Source organism: Heptranchias perlo, chromosome 20, assembly GCF_035084215.1.
Source record: "Heptranchias perlo isolate sHepPer1 chromosome 20, sHepPer1.hap1, whole genome shotgun sequence".
Lineage (NCBI taxonomy): Eukaryota > Metazoa > Chordata > Chondrichthyes > Hexanchiformes > Hexanchidae > Heptranchias > Heptranchias perlo.
This window is the reverse complement of record NC_090344.1, coordinates 28,519,608-28,537,440: the sequence shown is the minus strand read 5'-3', so window position 1 is coordinate 28,537,440 and position 17,833 is coordinate 28,519,608. Positions and strand designations below refer to the sequence as shown.

The window sequence follows — 17,833 nt, the reverse complement described above, 5'->3', positions numbered from 1 at the left end:
TTGACACCCTCCGTCAACTGAAACCCACAATCTCCAGATCAATAATCAGTCACATTATTCATTGTGTCACTGGCCCAGGCTGTGGAGAACACAGAGCAGCTCACACTCCCACAGCGCTGCGGTATGAGCAGGTACCGAGTCAGCCTCAGTCATGAGCACTGGAATTCACGAGTCCGGGTGTGTCAAAGGTGCACGGTGAACAATCACCAAAGTGAAACATTTTTGCCGCTTCCCTTCGATATCTCAGCTGGTAGCGCGACAAGACTGTGGTGGAAAATAAGATAAAGTCATCCTTACGTCATTTGTTCAATTCCTGCTCGAAGGAGTATGCGTGATTTTGCAATAAGCAGCAGTTAGTTCAAGGTCGCTCTCTTAACTTTACAGGCACCTTACAGATTAACATGTTGCCATGAAGGCACAGGACGCCTCTTTTCCTTTCTCAAGCCGCAAAACTTTTTGTGTCTGCCCAAACAAGGCTGTTTTGCCTCTGCTCACCAGCAGGGAGTGCTTTTGAGCAGCAATACTTCAAAACACTCAGCTCTCGCTTTCAGGTGAAAGAAGGCTTCGATCAGCACTGGAGTCCATGAGTCTGAACATGTCAACAGGCGCACGGTGAATAATCACCACAGACATCAATTTTTATCACTTCCCTTCGATAGCTCAGCTGGTAGAGCGGAGGACTGTAGTGAATTAAACAATTGAAGTAATCCTTAGGTCGCTGGTTCAATTCCGGCTCGAAGGAGTGAGTGTGCTTTTGGAATAAGCAGCAATTACCTCAAGGTCGCTCTTTGAACTTCACAGGCACCTCCCAGATTAACATGTTGCCACTGAGTCACAGGACACCACTTTTCCTTTCTCAAACCTGAAAGCTTTCTGTTTCTGCCCGAGCACGGCTGTTTCACTCGAGCATTTGCCTCTGCTCACCAGCAGGGAGTGCCTTTGAGCAGCAACACTTCAAATCGCCCTCAATTTCAGGCAAAAAGGTCTTCGATCAGTCAGTCAGTTAGTCAGTCAGGGCTCTCGCTGCTCCTCGAGCTCGGGCGGCTGTTGCTTTCCAGTGACCTCATCTTCCTTCCGCAGGCTCGGGCTCTTCTCAGCATCATTCATGATTACTGTGGCTTCCCGTTCTGCTGTTCCTCACTTGCTGATGCTCGATACCGCCGATTGGAGCAAAGTATTTCATATATTCAGGGAGCGGCAACCCAAGGCAAGATTTCTCTGCTGGTCGTGGAGCAGCTTGGAGGCGAGTGCGAGGCGGGAACTGTGAAGGGCGATTTACAAACAGCAAACGAGGAATTAGCTCAACTGGTAAAGCTGTCACTTAGCATGTGAGAAGTAGTGGGATCATTGATTATATTCTCCACTCACCGTTTGTCTTGGTGCAATTATAGAGAAACAAGAGTGTTGTCAGTGAGTCCATAGCCCATGTATTTCCTAAACGTCGCTGTGTGTTTGGGTGCAGAGAGGTCAAGGGGCAGCAAATCTTTTGATGTGCTGCAGCAAGCAAAAGTTCTTGATTTTGCTCTGCAGCAAAGATGGAAAGATGAGGTGAGAGATGGAAAAAAAAAGCTTCGTAATCCTTGATGTCTTCTGTGAAGATTGAATTCAGGACTTTCAAATTATGACACTGATGCACTGCTTGCTGCACTAAGAAGGCACTTACCAGGTATGCAGCCCGGCAGCACCAGCAAGTAGGACAGCTTACAAGGTATTGAAGGCCATAAAGTAATGCACAGTTTGCAAAAAAAAAATCCAAGCCTAATTGCAGTCGAACTTATAATCTTGTGATTTTTAGTCAAATGCGTTATCCATTGCACCACTGGCCCAGGATAGAGTGAGCAAGTAGCAATAGGAGGCAGTGGGCATGGCGGAGGCACTCAATAAATACTTTGCATCTGTCTTTACCAAGGAAGAAAATGCTGCCAAAGTGTCAGTAAAGGAAGATGTCGTTGAGATACTGGATTGGCGAAAAATTCATAAAGAGGAGGTACTTGAAAGGCTGTCTGTACTTAAAGTAGAAACGTCACCTGGTCCGGATGGGGTGCATCCTACTTTGCTGGGGGAAGTAACGGTGGAAATTGCAGAGGTACTGGCCATAATCTTCCAAACATCCCTTGGTATGGGGGTGATGCCAGAGGACTGGAGAATTGCAAATGTTACATTCTTGTTCAAGAAAGGGTGAATGATAAAACCCAGCATCTACAGACCAGTCAGTTTAACCTCGGTAGTGGGGAAAGTTCTAGCAACGATAATCCGGGATAGAATTAGCAGTCACTTGGACAAGGATTAGGGAAAGCCAGCACAGATTTGTTAAAGGCAAATCGTGTTTAACTAACTTGATACAGTTTTTTGACAAGGTAACAGAGAGGGTCGATGAGGACCATTCGGTTGATGTGGTGTGTATGGACTTTCAAAAGGCGTTTGATACAGTGCCGAATAATAGGCTTGTCATCAAGATTGAAGCCCATGGAATAAAAGGGGCAGTAGCAGCATTGATTAAAATTGGCTGAATAACGTGAAGCAGAGTGCAGTGGTGAATGACTGATTTTCGGAATGGAGGGAGGTATACAGTGGTGTTCCCCAGGGGTCGTTGCTGGGACCACTGCTATTCTTGATATATATTACTGACTTGTTCTGGATTCCCCCTCCAGAAGAAATAATTTCTCTGTATCTACCTTATTGTATACCTTTATTATTTTAAACACCTCAGTGAGATCACATCTCAATGTTCCAAACTCATGGGAATAAAAACAAAGTTCATGCCACCTATCCTCATAATTTAATCCTTTTAACCCCGGCATCATTCTGGTGAATCTGCACTGTTTCTTTCCCAAGGCCGATTGATCTCTCTCTCGGTTCAGTGCCCAGTTCTTCAGATGGGGTCTGACCGAGGTTCTTTGCAACTGAAGCATCACTTCTGTATTCCAACCCCACTCAAGATAAAGGTCAACATTAAATTAGACTTGTTGATTATTGTCAAGATTTGTAAGGTATTTGCAAAGGATTCGAGGGAATCTTAGAGTTGGGATTTTTCTTTATTCTGTCCACTCAAGGAGTTTGATAACAGACTTACTCCTTTGAATTTAGTGCTGGATTATTGGTCCGTGATGTGTTTACTTGTTTGTATTTTGTTAAATACATTTGATGAGTGTATTTAAATTGAAGACGAGATTTCCAGGCCTGATGCTCTATTCACGCATTGAAGGTGAGAGAGATGCTGTGGGACACACGATAAGTCCAGTAGCTGAAAGTGATTCACAGACTGGGTTTTGTGTTTAGTGATCCCGGGTACATTACCGATACCTTCCATGGATCTGAAGGCTGGATAAGGCAATCAGGAAGGACCGGGGAACTGGGACTTGGCCATGAGAGTAATTGAAGGTATGCGAGCTGAAATAATCTGCAGTGAGAAAGGAGAATAGGCATAATAATCGGTAATTAGGACATCAATTAGTCTCTTATCTTGAATTCAGCAAGTAATTGAACCATTCCGTTTGAAACAAAGTTGATTTATTTGACATAGATCCAGAATATTGAATTTCAGCCCAGTTATAGCGGTTATTAACATCAGCAGAAACAAATCCCAACTGCCAGAATGAAGTTCTGCTGCTGAAACCCTCATCCGTGCCTTTGTTTGCTTCTAGACTCGACTATTCCAATGCTCTCCAGGCCCGGCCTTCCACTTGACACCCTCCGTAAACTTAAAACCAAAATCTCCAGATCAATAATCAGTCACATTATTCATTGTGTCACTGGCCCAGGCTGCGGAGAACACAGAGCAGCTCACATTCCCACAGCGCTGCGGTATGAGCAGGTACCGAGTCAGCCTCAGTCATGAGCACTGGAATTCACGAGTCCGGGTGTGTCAAAGGTGCACGGTGAACAATCACCAAAGTGAAACATTTTTGCCGCTTCCCTTCGATATCTCAGCTGGTAGCGCGACAAGACTGTGGTGGAAAATAAGATAAAGTCATCCTTACGTCATTTGTTCAATTCCTGCTCGAAGGAGTATGCGTGATTTTGCAATAAGCAGCAGTTAGTTCAAGGTCGCTCTCTTAACTTTACAGGCACCTTACAGATTAACATGTTGCCATGAAGGCACAGGACGCCTCTTTTCCTTTCTCAAGCCGCAAAACTTTTTGTGTCTGCCCAAACAAGGCTGTTTTGCCTCTGCTCACCAGCAGGGAGTGCTTTTGAGCAGCAATACTTCAAAACACTCAGCTCTCGCTTTCAGGTGAAAGAAGGCTTCGATCAGCACTGGAGTCCATGAGTCTGAACATGTCAACAGGCGCACGGTGAATAATCACCACAGACATCAATTTTTATCACTTCCCTTCGATAGCTCAGCTGGTAGAGCGGAGGACTGTGGTGAATTAAACAATTGAAGTAATCCTTAGGTCGCTGGTTCAATTCCGGCTCGAAGGAGTGAGTGTGCTTTTGGAATAAGCAGCAATTACCTCAAGGTCGCTCTTTGAACTTCACAGGCACCTCCCAGATTAACATGTTGCCACTGAGTCACAGGACACCACTTTTCCTTTCTCAAACCTGAAAGCTTTCTGTTTCTGCCCGAGCACGGCTGTTTCACTCGAGCATTTGCCTCTGCTCACCAGCAGGGAGTGCCTTTGAGCAGCAACACTTCAAATCGCCCTCAATTTCAGGCAAAAAGGTCTTCGATCAGTCAGTCAGTTAGTCAGTCAGGGCTCTCGCTGCTCCTCGAGCTCGGGCGGCTGTTGCTTTCCAGTGACCTCATCTTCCTTCCGCAGGCTCGGGCTCTTCTCAGCATCATTCATGATTACTGTGGCTTCCCGTTCTGCTGTTCCTCACTTGCTGATGCTCGATACCGCCGATTGGAGCAAAGTATTTCATATATTCAGGGAGCGGCAACCCAAGGCAAGATTTCTCTGCTGGTCGTGGAGCAGCTTGGAGGCGAGTGCGAGGCGGGAACTGTGAAGGGCGATTTACAAACAGCAAACGAGGAATTAGCTCAACTGGTAAAGCTGTCACTTAGCATGTGAGAAGTAGTGGGATCATTGATTATATTCTCCACTCACCGTTTGTCTTGGTGCAATTATAGAGAAACAAGAGTGTTGTCAGTGAGTCCATAGCCCATGTATTTCCTAAACGTCGCTGTGTGTTTGGGTGCAGAGAGGTCAAGGGGCAGCAAATCTTTTGATGTGCTGCAGCAAGCAAAAGTTCTTGATTTTGCTCTGCAGCAAAGATGGAAAGATGAGGTGAGAGATGGAAAAAAAAAGCTTCGTAATCCTTGATGTCTTCTGTGAAGATTGAATTCAGGACTTTCAAATTATGACACTGATGCACTGCTTGCTGCACTAAGAAGGCACTTACCAGGTATGCAGCCCGGCAGCACCAGCAAGTAGGACAGCTTACAAGGTATTGAAGGCCATAAAGTAATGCACAGTTTGCAAAAAAAAAATCCAAGCCTAATTGCAGTCGAACTTATAATCTTGTGATTTTTAGTCAAATGCGTTATCCATTGCACCACTGGCCCAGGATAGAGTGAGCAAGTAGCAATAGGAGGCAGTGGGCATGGCGGAGGCACTCAATAAATACTTTGCATCTGTCTTTACCAAGGAAGAAAATGCTGCCAAAGTGTCAGTAAAGGAAGATGTCGTTGAGATACTGGATTGGCGAAAAATTCATAAAGAGGAGGTACTTGAAAGGCTGTCTGTACTTAAAGTAGAAACGTCACCTGGTCCGGATGGGGTGCATCCTACTTTGCTGGGGGAAGTAACGGTGGAAATTGCAGAGGTACTGGCCATAATCTTCCAAACATCCCTTGGTATGGGGGTGATGCCAGAGGACTGGAGAATTGCAAATGTTACATTCTTGTTCAAGAAAGGGTGAATGATAAAACCCAGCATCTACAGACCAGTCAGTTTAACCTCGGTAGTGGGGAAAGTTCTAGCAACGATAATCCGGGATAGAATTAGCAGTCACTTGGACAAGGATTAGGGAAAGCCAGCACAGATTTGTTAAAGGCAAATCGTGTTTAACTAACTTGATACAGTTTTTTGACAAGGTAACAGAGAGGGTCGATGAGGACCATTCGGTTGATGTGGTGTGTATGGACTTTCAAAAGGCGTTTGATACAGTGCCGAATAATAGGCTTGTCATCAAGATTGAAGCCCATGGAATAAAAGGGGCAGTAGCAGCATTGATTAAAATTGGCTGAATAACGTGAAGCAGAGTGCAGTGGTGAATGACTGATTTTCGGAATGGAGGGAGGTATACAGTGGTGTTCCCCAGGGGTCGTTGCTGGGACCACTGCTATTCTTGATATATATTACTGACTTGTTCTGGATTCCCCCTCCAGAAGAAATAATTTCTCTGTATCTACCTTATTGTATACCTTTATTATTTTAAACACCTCAGTGAGATCACATCTCAATGTTCCAAACTCATGGGAATAAAAACAAAGTTCATGCCACCTATCCTCATAATTTAATCCTTTTAACCCCGGCATCATTCTGGTGAATCTGCACTGTTTCTTTCCCAAGGCCGATTGATCTCTCTCTCGGTTCAGTGCCCAGTTCTTCAGATGGGGTCTGACCGAGGTTCTTTGCAACTGAAGCATCACTTCTGTATTCCAACCCCACTCAAGATAAAGGTCAACATTAAATTAGACTTGTTGATTATTGTCAAGATTTGTAAGGTATTTGCAAAGGATTCGAGGGAATCTTAGAGTTGGGATTTTTCTTTATTCTGTCCACTCAAGGAGTTTGATAACAGACTTACTCCTTTGAATTTAGTGCTGGATTATTGGTCCGTGATGTGTTTACTTGTTTGTATTTTGTTAAATACATTTGATGAGTGTATTTAAATTGAAGACGAGATTTCCAGGCCTGATGCTCTATTCACGCATTGAAGGTGAGAGAGATGCTGTGGGACACACGATAAGTCCAGTAGCTGAAAGTGATTCACAGACTGGGTTTTGTGTTTAGTGATCCCGGGTACATTACCGATACCTTCCATGGATCTGAAGGCTGGATAAGGCAATCAGGAAGGACCGGGGAACTGGGACTTGGCCATGAGAGTAATTGAAGGTATGCGAGCTGAAATAATCTGCAGTGAGAAAGGAGAATAGGCATAATAATCGGTAATTAGGACATCAATTAGTCTCTTATCTTGAATTCAGCAAGTAATTGAACCATTCCGTTTGAAACAAAGTTGATTTATTTGACATAGATCCAGAATATTGAATTTCAGCCCAGTTATAGCGGTTATTAACATCAGCAGAAACAAATCCCAACTGCCAGAATGAAGTTCTGCTGCTGAAACCCTCATCCGTGCCTTTGTTTGCTTCTAGACTCGACTATTCCAATGCTCTCCAGGCCCGGCCTTCCACTTGACACCCTCCGTAAACTTAAAACCAAAATCTCCAGATCAATAATCAGTCACATTATTCATTGTGTCACTGGCCCAGGCTGCGGAGAACACAGAGCAGCTCACATTCCCACAGCGCTGCGGTATGAGCAGGTACCGAGTCAGCCTCAGTCATGAGCACTGGAATCCACGAGTCCGGGTGTGTCAAAGGTGCACGGTGAACAATCACAAAAGTGAAATATTTTTGCCGCTTCCCTTCGATATCTCAGCTGGTAGCGCGACAAGACTGTCGTGGAAAATAAGATAAAGTCATCCTTACGTCATTTGTTCAATTCCTGCTCGAAGGAGTATGCGTGATTTTGCAATAAGCAGCAATTAGTTCAAGGTCGCTCTCTTAACTTTACAGTCAACGTGCAGATTAACATGTTGCCAGGAAGGCACAGGACGCCTCTTTTCCTTTCTCAATCTTTAAAACTTTCTGTGTCTGCCCAAACAAGGCTGTTTTGCCTCTGCTCACCAGCAGGGAGTGCTTTTGAGCAGCAATACTTCAAAACACTCAGCTCTCACTTTCAGGCAAAATAAGTCTTCGATCAGCTCCGGACTCCACGAGTCTGAACATGTCAACAGGCGCACGGTGAACAATCACCAAAGACAATTTTTTGTATCACTTCCCTTGGATAGCTCAGCTGGTAGAGCGGAGCACTGTAGTGAATTAAACAATTGAAGTAATCCTTAGGTTGCTGGTTCAATTCCGGCTCGAAGGAGTGAGTGTGCTTTTGGAATAAGCAGCAATTACCTCAAGGTCGCTCTCTGAACTTTAACGGCAGTTTACAGATTAACATGTTGCCACTGAGTCACAGGACACCACTTTTCCTTTCTCAAACCTTAAAGCTCTCTGTGTGTGCCCGAGCACGGCTGTTTCACTCGAGCATTTGCCTCTGCTCACCAGCAGGGAGTGCCTTTGAGCAGCAACACTTCAAATCGCCCTCAATTTCAGGCAAAAAGGTCTTCGATCAGTCAGTCAGACAGGGCTGACGCTGCTCCCTCAAGCTCGGGCGGCCGTTGCTTTCCGGTGACCTCGTCTTCCTTCCGCAGGCTCGGGCTCTTCTCAGCATCATTCATGATTACTGCGGCTTCCCGTTCTGCTGTTCCTCACTTGCTGATGCTCGATAACGCCGATTGGAGCAAATTATTTAATATATTCAAGGAGCGGCAACCCAAATCAAGATTTCTCTGCTGGTCGTGGAGCAGCTTGGAGGCGAGTGCGAGGCGGGAACTGTGAAGGACGATTTACAAACAGCAAACGAGGAATTAGCTCAACTGGTAGAGCGCTCACTTGTCATGTGAGAAGTAGTGGGATCATTGATTATATTCTCCACTCACCGATTGTCTTGGTGCAATTATACAGAAAGAAGAGTGTTGTCAGCGAGTCCATAGCCCATGTACTTCCTAAACTTTACTGTGTGTTTGAGTACAGAGAGGTCAAGGGGCAGAACATCTTTTGATGGGCTGCAGTCAGCAAAAGTTCTTGATTTTGCTCTGCACCAAAGATGGAAAGATGAGGTGAGAGATGGAAAAAAAGCTTTGTAATCCCTGATGCCTTCTCTGAAGATTGAATTCAGGACCTTCAGATTATGACACTGATGCACTGCTTGCTGCACTGAGAAGGCACTTACCAGGTCTGGAGCCAGGCAGCACCACCAAGTTGGACAGTTTGCAAGGTATTGAAAGCAATAAAATAATGTACAGTTTGCAAAAAAATTCCCAAACCAAGTAGGAATCGAACCTCTTGCTTTCTAATCCATAATCATATGCGTTATCCATTGCACCACTCATCACAATTATAGTGAGGAAGTAGCATTGTGAGGCAGTGAGCATGGCAGAGGTACTAAATAAATACTTTCCATCTGTCTTCACCATGGAAGAAGATGCTGCCAGAATGTCAGTAAAGGAAGATGTAGTTGAGATACTGGATTGGCTAAAAATTCATAAAGAGGAGGTACTTGAAAGGCTGGCTGGACTTAAAGTAGAAACGTCACCTGGTCCGGATGAGATGCATCCTCGGTTAGTGAGGGAAGTAACGGTGGAAATTGCAGAGGTGCTGGTCATAATCTTCCAAACATCCTTAGATATGGGGGTGATGCCAGAGGACTGGAGAATTGCAAATGTTACACCCTTGTTCAAGAAAGGGTGAAAGATAAAACCCAGCAACTACAGACCAGTCAGTTTAACCTCGGTAGTGGGGAAAGTTCTAGCAACGATAATCCGGGATAGAATTAGCAGTAACTTGGACAAGTATTCGGGAAAGCTAGCACGGATTTGTGAAAGGCAAATTGTGTTTAACTAACTTGATAGAGTTTTTTGATAAGGTAGCAGAGAGGGTCGATGAGGGCAATGCAGTTGATGTGGTGTGTTTGGACTTTCAAAAGGCGTTAGATAAAGTGCCGCATAATGGGCTTGTCATCAATATTAAAGCCCATGGAATAAAAGGGGCAGTAGCAGCATTGATACAGAATTGGCTCAATAACAGGAAACAGAGAGTCGTGGTGAACAGTTGTTTTTCGGAATGGAGGGAGGTGCGCAGTGGTGTTCCCCAGGGGTCGGTGCTGGGACCACTGCTTTTCTTGATATATATTAATGACTTGGACCTGGGTATACAGGGCACAATTTCCAAACTTGAAAGTGCAGTGAACAGTGAGGAAATAAACTGTGAGGAGAAGAGTGATTTACTTCAAGAGGTTCCCAATTCGATTCAGAAATGCAGTGGATCCGTGGCTCTAATGCAGGCGGACACCCTAAATGGGAAGATATGGAGGAAAAATTCGGATAAATGAGATGGTGGCCGGGTATGAGACGGGATATTAAAGATCTTGTGGTGGGATGTGTGATTGGTGCTCGGTGGATGGGATGCCAATCAACCGGGCTGCTTTGTCCTGGATGGTGTCGAGCTTCTTGAGTGTTGTTGGAGCTGCACTCATCCAGGCAAGTGGAGAGTATTCCATCATACTCCTGACTTGTGCATTGTAGATGGTGGAAAGGCTTTGGGGAGTCAGGAGGTGAGTCACTTGCTGCAGAATACCCAGCCTCTGACCTGCTCTTGTAGCCACAGTATTTAAATGGCTGGTCCAGTTAAGTTTATGGTCAATGTTGACCCCCAGGATGTTGATGGTGGCGGATTCGGTGATGGTAATGCCGTTGAATGTCAAGGGGAGATGGTTAGACTCTCTCTTGTTGGAGATGGTCATTGCCTGGCACTTGTCTGGCGCGAATGTTGCTTGCCACTTATCTGACCAAGCCTGGATGTTGACCAGGTCTTGCTGCATGCAGGCACGGACTGCTTCATTATCTGAGGGGTTGGGAATGGAACTGAACCCTGTGCAATCATCAGTGAACATCCCCATTCCTGACCTTATGATGGAGGGAAGGTCATTGAAGAAGCAGCTGAAGATGGTTGGACCCAGGAGCTCTTGCAGCAATGTCCTGGGGCTGAGATGATTGGCCTCCAACAACCACTACCATCTTCCTTTGTGCCAGGTATGACTCCAGCCACTGGAGAGTATTCCCCCGATTCCCATTGACTTCAATTTTGCTGTTCAATTTTGTCCCCCATAATGAAAATTGGAACTATGTGAGCTACCTTCTAATCACAGGGGACTATCGCTGACTCTATTGAGCTGTTGAGGATACAGGCAAGGGGCTCACAGAGCACCCGTCCCATCTCTTTAAACACCCGGGGGTGAATATCATCTGGACCTGGAGCTAAACCTATTTTAAGATTTCATATTTTATCCAAGATCACGTCCATTTCTATTTTAATATTTATGATGTTATTGTTGACAGCACATCCCACAGCTGGAATCTGAGCATCATCTACAGGAGTGTAGACTGATGAGAAATAGTCATTTAACAGCTCTGCCATAGCCTGGGAATCTGCCCTGAACTGTCTTTCAGTGGCCCTAAACCATCTTTAATGGTCTTCTGAATCCTGACGTAGCTGGAAAGGCATTTGCTATTATTAGCACATTTGTGCACCATCTTCTTTTCAAAGATCTCTGAGCTTCTCTAATGGCTGCTTGTGTCTCCCTCGATTGTGGGTGATATTTGTCCCAATTCTCCTGTCAACTGAATTCATCCTGATCTGACTGTAAGACAGTTCGGGGAGTCAAGAATCATTCACCGCTGGACCCACACTGACAAGTAAAACCCCAGACGGTTCCTTAGTAAGGATTCCTCTGGTACCTCAGCATATATTTGTCAGCTATCTTGCAGTCCACTCCTGGAGGCCCCACTCCCTGAGCCTGCAACCTTCAGCAGGGTCAGTGGTGGAGTTCCGCAGTGGGAGTGATCCCAGAGTAACTGTCGGGATCGCCCCCATCCTGTGGATGGTCCGCTTCGTGTATTTTTAGTGATCCTGGTGTCTAACACGCACACAGCAATAAAACCGTGAATTCTGGAAACACACTGCAGGTCCTTCTTTATCTGGAGATCGAATGACTGTTGTATAATTGTACCAGCAGTTAACTGGCTCCTGTGAACTCCTCCCTCTGCTATTTTGATGCAGACTTTAAATCATTTATTTTTAACGGGTTTATTTTAAATGAGTTAACGCCTGCCTTAAATAGTAGACTCAGGACTGTCACACAAACAGGTTAAATCTTCATAGAATAATTACCACAGTCATTTTTAGACTGGACTCCGCACGGCGACTTTGCTGTCAGTGAAGAGAGATGAGAAAGACCAAAGTGCCGTTTGCCCCTCTCAGTGTGGCCCTGAAGGACTGTGTCCAGGCTGAAGTTCTGCTCCCCCCAGATTGTCCTTTCTGAGCTCCAGTCAGGTGATGCTGAACAGTCAGGTGGGAAAGACTAAAATCTACAACAAGGTGTTAAAAACAAATCTGATTTATTTAATAGATATCCAGAATATTAAACTCCAGCCCAGTTATAGGGGTTATTGACATCAGAAGAAACAAACCCTAACTGTCAGAATGAACATGGTTCAGTCCTGGATGTGATTAACAGCAGAATCCAACCCCTGCAGTCAAATGTGAACTCGCTGGTGTCTCAGCACGTGTGATGACTGAGTGAATCCCTTCCCACACACGGAGCAGGTGAACAGTCACTCCCCAATGGGCATGTGTTGATGTGTCAGCAGTTCATTTCTGCTTTTAAAGCTCTTCTCACAGTCAGTGAATTAAAAGGTCACTCAATAGTGTGAACAAGTTAATGTTTCAGAAGGTGGGATGATCGAGTGAATCCCTTCCCACACACGGAGCAGGTGAACGGTCTCTCCCCAATGGGCATGTGTTGATGTCTCAGCAGTTCGTTTCTGATTTTAAATCTCTTCCCAAAGTCAGAACATTTAAAGGTCTTTCATCAGTGTGAACTCGCTGGTGTCTCAGCAGGGTGGATGACCGAGTGAATCCCTTCCCACACACGGAGCAGGTGAACGGCCTCTCCCCAGTGTGAGTGCGCTGGTTTGTCAGCAGATAAATTTTGCTTTTAAATCTCTTCTCACACTCAGAACATTTAAAAGGTCTCTCATCGGAGTGAACTCGCTGGTGTGACAGAAGGTTGGATGACCGAGTAAATCTCTTCTCACACAAGGTACAGGTGAACGGCCTCTCCCCTGTGTGACTGCGTTGGTGTCTCACCATTTCGTTTCTGATTTTAAATCTCTTCTCACAGTCAGGACATTTAAAAGGTCTCTCATCAGTGTGAACTTGCTGGTGTGACAGAAGGTGTGATGAATGAGTGAATCTCTTCTTACACACAGAGCAGATGAACGGCCTCTCCCCAGTGTGAACTCGCTGGTGTGTCAGCAGAGTGGATGACTGAGTGAATCCCTTCCCACACACGGAGCAGGTGAACGGCCTCTCCCCAGTGTGAGTGCGTTGGTGCGACAGCAGATTCCTTTTGCTTTTAAACCTCTTCTCACAGTCAGAACATTGAAAAGGTCTCTCATCAGTGTGAACTCGCTGGTGTCTCAGCAGGGTGGATGACCAAGTAAATCCCTTCCCACACACGGAGCAGGTGAACGGCCTCTCCCCAGTGTGAGTTCGTTGGTGTCTCAGTAGTTCGTTTCTGATTTTAAATCTCTTCCCACAGTCAGAACATTTAAAAGGTCTCTCATCAGTGTGAACTTGCTGGTGTTGCACAAGGTATGATGAATGAGTGAATCCCTTCCCACACACGGAGCAGCAGAACGGCCTCTCCCCAGTGTGAACTCGCTGGTGTGCCAGCAGGATGGATGACCGAGTGAATCTCTTCCCACACACGGAGCAGGTGAACGGCCTCTCCCCAGTGTGAGCGCGTTGGTGTGTCAGCAGATGACTTTTGCTTTTAAACCTCTTCTCACAGTCAGAACATTTAAAAGGTCTCTCATCAGTGTGAACTCGCTGGTGTTGCAGAAGGTGTGATGACTGAGTGAATCTATTCTTACTCACGGAGCAGGTGAATGGGCTGTCCCCAGTGTGAACTCGCTGGTGTGATAGAAGCTGAGATGACCGAGTGAATCCCTTCCCACACACGGTGCAGATGAACGGTCTCTCCCCAGTGTGAATGCGTTGGTGTGTCAGCAGATTACTTTTGCTTTTAAACCTCTTCTCACAGTCCGAACATTTAAAAGGTCGCTTATCAGAGTGAAATCGCTGGTGCATCAGGAGGCTGTCTGACTGAGTGAATCCCTTCCCACACACGGAGCAGGTGAACGGCCTCTCCCCAGTGTGACTGCGTCGATGAATTTCCAGCAGTGAAGGGTAATTGAATCCCTTCCCACAGTCCCCACATTTCCACGGTTTCTCCGTGGTCCGGGTGACCTTGTGTCTCTCCAGGTTGGACGATCAGTTGAAGCCTCGTCCACACACACAACACGTATACAGTTTCTCCCCGCTGTGAATGGTGTGATGTTTTTTCAGGCTATGTAACTGGTTAAAGCTCTTTCCACAGTCAGTGCACTGGAACACTCTCACTCGGGTGTGTGTGTCTTGGTGCTTTTCCACTCACACTGATGTTTGAAATCTTCTCCCAGAGATAGAACAGACAAACATTTCTCCTTCCACATTCAAAGGCCGATGATATTCAGGTCCTGATGAATCGAGTGACTCTGTCAGATCTTGACGTGGTCTTTGGTTTGAGTTTCCTGTCTGCAAATCCTCCCCTTCTAATAACCTGTGAAAGGAGATTATAAAAGTTATCACTGTAAGTACAGGATAAAAATTCAGATCAGATAACTCGTCGTTCTATGGAACATTCTTTCCTCTCTTATTCCTCAAAGCTGTAAATCCCCGTCCCATTAACTCTCCCTCCTCCCTGTGCTGAAATCCAAACCCATCAAATCATCTTTCAGTGGTACTAAACCATGAGTGAAAGGGTGAGAGAGTGAATGTGAGAGAGTGAATGTGAGAGAGTGAGTGTGAGAGAGTGAGTGTGAGAGAGTGAGTGTGAGAGTGTGACTGTGAGAGAGTGAATGTGAGAGTGAATGTGAGAGAGTGAATGTGAGAGAGTGAATGTGAGAGAGTGAATGTGAGAGAGTGAATGTGAGAGAGTGAATGCGAGTACAGCAGTGGGCTCGATGTGGAGAATGAAGTGGGGCAGGTGGAGCATGTTTCAGTGGGGCAGCAGTGATCATAATCTCATTCGGTTTAGAACAGTTATGGAAAAGGACAAGGGACAGTCAAATGTGAAAATTCTTAACTGGAGGAGGGCTAATTTCATGAGTTAAAAAGGGATCTTGTCCAGGTGGATTGGTATCAAAAATTGGCAACAAAACAGTAATTGAACAGTGGGAGGCCTTCGAGGAGGAGTGGGTTTGGTCGAGAGTAGACAGATTCCCACGAGGAGGAAAGGAATAGCATCCAAAGCTGGAGCTCCCTGGATGACGAAAGAAAAAGAGATCACCATTTCTTCTTCATTTACCGATGCTCCCTGAATGATCACCATTTCTCCTTCATTTACAGACTCCCCCTGACTGATCACCATTTCTCCTTCATTTACTGATGCTCCCTGAATGATCACCATTTCTCCTTCATTTACAAACGCTCGTTGACCGATCACAATTTCCCCCTCATTTGCATATGTTCCCTTATCGATCACGATTTCTCCTTCATTTACAGACGCTCCCTGACCGAATATCATTTCTCCTTCATTTACAGACCCTCCCTGACCGATTACCATTTCTCCTTCATTTACACACACTCCCTGACCGATCACCATTTCTCCTTCATTTACAGACGCTCCCTGAGAATTCCCAGTTTACACCGCGCAGGCGCGGGGCCGCGGCCTATTGTTGAGAGTTGGTCCGGAGCGAAACGGGAGAAACCGGAAACCGGCGGGTAGTGAGGGGGGATAATGTTCACTGTTTTATATTCGGGTCTGGGGCCGCACTCGGGGTTTGTGAAGCCTGAGCCTGGGCCTGAGCCCGGACCCGGGCCCGGGGTTTATTGATCCTCTTGCTCCGATCCTCTCACCTGCACCGAACGCGCTCCTCCCGCAGCCTCGACTGGCCGCGCATGCTCAGGACTCACTGCCCGATAATGAGTCAGACTGCGCCGGCGCACTGTGCTCCACTGATTCAGATAGGGCACAATCTGCAACGCGCTGCATGCTGGGTGATGCAGCCGCCATTAATGATCTTAATATCAGGCCGAAAAGCAAAGACATTGGATGCAGAGAGAGCGCGTATGGATCAAGAATAATAAAATAAACTGAAACCCCAGCTCTTTGTGCCATTTAAACCGGCACAAACACACAGTGTAGACGCACCACCACTTTGGTGAACTCCAGAAAATATTTTTTAAGGTAACTTTTATTAATTTCGTGTTATTAAATGTTGCAACTGACGGGTTCAATTAATGTTTATTTTCGAACTGCACCTGAGGATGTCAGTCTCAACACTAATCCCGCCCTGGTGATTAAGGAGAGTTCCAGACCAAAAGGAGGAGCGGAAATTGACTGGAGGGGTGAGGGGTGAGTTGATCCTCCAACTAATCGGAGTGTGTGAGGGGTGGGAGTTGCGGCACCGAATGGGCGGTCTCAGCCCAGACGTCCCTCATTGTCTGAAACATAATTTTTAAAACCTAATTTATCTTAAACTCCAGGAGACAACTCGACCTTTCTGTTGCGTCTTGAAACAGATGAAACCAGATGAGGTGGAGCAAACATTTCAACATTTGTTAGAAAAACACATTAATTAAGAACAGCCAACATGGATCATTTGAGATAACTCAAGTCTACTGATAAAGGAAATGCAGTGAATGTTGTGCCCATTGATTGCGAAAGGGTGTTTGGTGAGATGACGGACAGGAGGCTTGTTGATAAAATTAATACTTACCGTATTAAAGGGAATGAGGCAATTTGGATCGGAAGTTGTGTAAAGGACAGAAAACAGAGAGTAGTGGTTAATGGATGTTCTTCAGACTGGTGGGATGTAAACAGTGCTGTCCCCCAGGGTTAGTGTTGGGACCATTGCTCTTCTCAATATAGAGAATGTTCTGAGCTTGGGTATGTGGGACACAAGGTGACAATTTCTAGATGACGCCAAAATTGGGGCAATTGTGAAGGAGTGTCAGTGACTTCATTGTGACGTCCACGGGATAGTAAATGGGCCAGGTGGAATGTAATGCAGAGAAATGTGACGTTATGCGTTTTGAGAGGAAGAAAAATTAGATGATATGTGCACTAAATGGTCAAAGTTTAAAAGTAGTGGAGCGGGGAGACTGAGGGGTGGAAGGTTCAAACTAATGCATTGTCTTATTAATTAACAAGTCTGAGAGTCAGCAACATTAAAGCCTCATTAAGAAATATATGAGCAAACTCTCTTCCCTCGACCATACCAGAGTAAACATGCAAATCCCCCGTGTAGACGAGATCAGTCCTCTGGATGGAACCACGGACGCCCTGAGCTTGATCTCCGGTGTCTCCAGTCCCAACTGCCCCTTACATCAGTAGCCCCTCACTTTTACACCCTGTTGTGATCCATCTCTGTCAGTGAAGCTGGAACTTCCCTAATCTGTGGTTTACAAAGACACATTGCTTGGTTCCCAGCAGTTACTTTTCTTCAGTCGTGTTCTCATGAACCCTAAACTACCCTGTTTACTGTTAATTAGAATCATAGAATCATAGAAAATTTATGGCACAGAACGAGGCCATTTGGCCTTACGTGTCTGCGCCAGCCGAAAATGAGCCACCCAGCCGAATCCCACTTTCCAGCACTTGGTCCATAACCTTGTAGGTCACGGCACGACAGGTGCATATCCGGGTACCTTTTAAATGAGTTGAGGATTTCTGCCTCGACCACCCTTTCAGGCAGTGACTTCCAGACACCAACCACCCTCTGGGTGAAAAATGTTTTCATCAGCTCCTCAATAATCCTTCTACCAATCACTTTAAATCTATGCCCTGCCCCTTGTTTACTGACCTCTCTGCTAAGGGAAATCAGTCCTTCTTATCCACTCTATCTCGGCCATACATAAATTTGTACACCTCAATTAAAT

At 45.7% G+C, this 17,833-nt stretch overlaps 1 protein-coding gene and 3 non-coding genes across 4 annotated transcripts; 3 read left to right on the top strand and 1 right to left on the bottom strand.

The window, feature by feature from the left end:
* Positions 1 to 649: 649 nt before the first annotated feature.
* trnay-gua (transfer RNA tyrosine (anticodon GUA)) lies at positions 650 to 742 on the top strand. Its single transcript has 2 exons — positions 650 to 686; positions 707 to 742. It is a non-coding gene; the product is annotated as a tRNA-Tyr (tRNA).
* A 3,590-nt stretch (positions 743 to 4,332) lies between these two features.
* Positions 4,333 to 4,425, top strand: trnah-gug (transfer RNA histidin (anticodon GUG)). Its single transcript has 2 exons — positions 4,333 to 4,369; positions 4,390 to 4,425. It is a non-coding gene; the product is annotated as a tRNA-His (tRNA).
* A 3,590-nt stretch (positions 4,426 to 8,015) lies between these two features.
* Positions 8,016 to 8,108, top strand: trnay-gua (transfer RNA tyrosine (anticodon GUA)). Its single transcript has 2 exons — positions 8,016 to 8,052; positions 8,073 to 8,108. It is a non-coding gene; the product is annotated as a tRNA-Tyr (tRNA).
* Positions 8,109 to 12,308: 4,200 nt separating this feature from the next.
* LOC137335668 (zinc finger protein 84-like) lies at positions 12,309 to 14,388 on the bottom strand. The gene has a single exon (XM_068000957.1). The coding sequence runs from the start codon at positions 13,997 to 13,999 to the stop codon at positions 12,656 to 12,658; it is 1,344 nt and encodes a 447-aa protein (XP_067857058.1). The 5' UTR covers positions 14,000 to 14,388; the 3' UTR covers positions 12,309 to 12,655.
* Positions 14,389 to 17,833: the final 3,445 nt, after the last annotated feature.

Bases quoted from the DNA above. Each gene is read 5' to 3' on its own strand.
- LOC137335668 (XM_068000957.1), bottom strand. From the start codon at position 13,999: ATGCACCAGCGATTTCACTCTGATAAGCGACCTTTTAAATGTTCGGAC.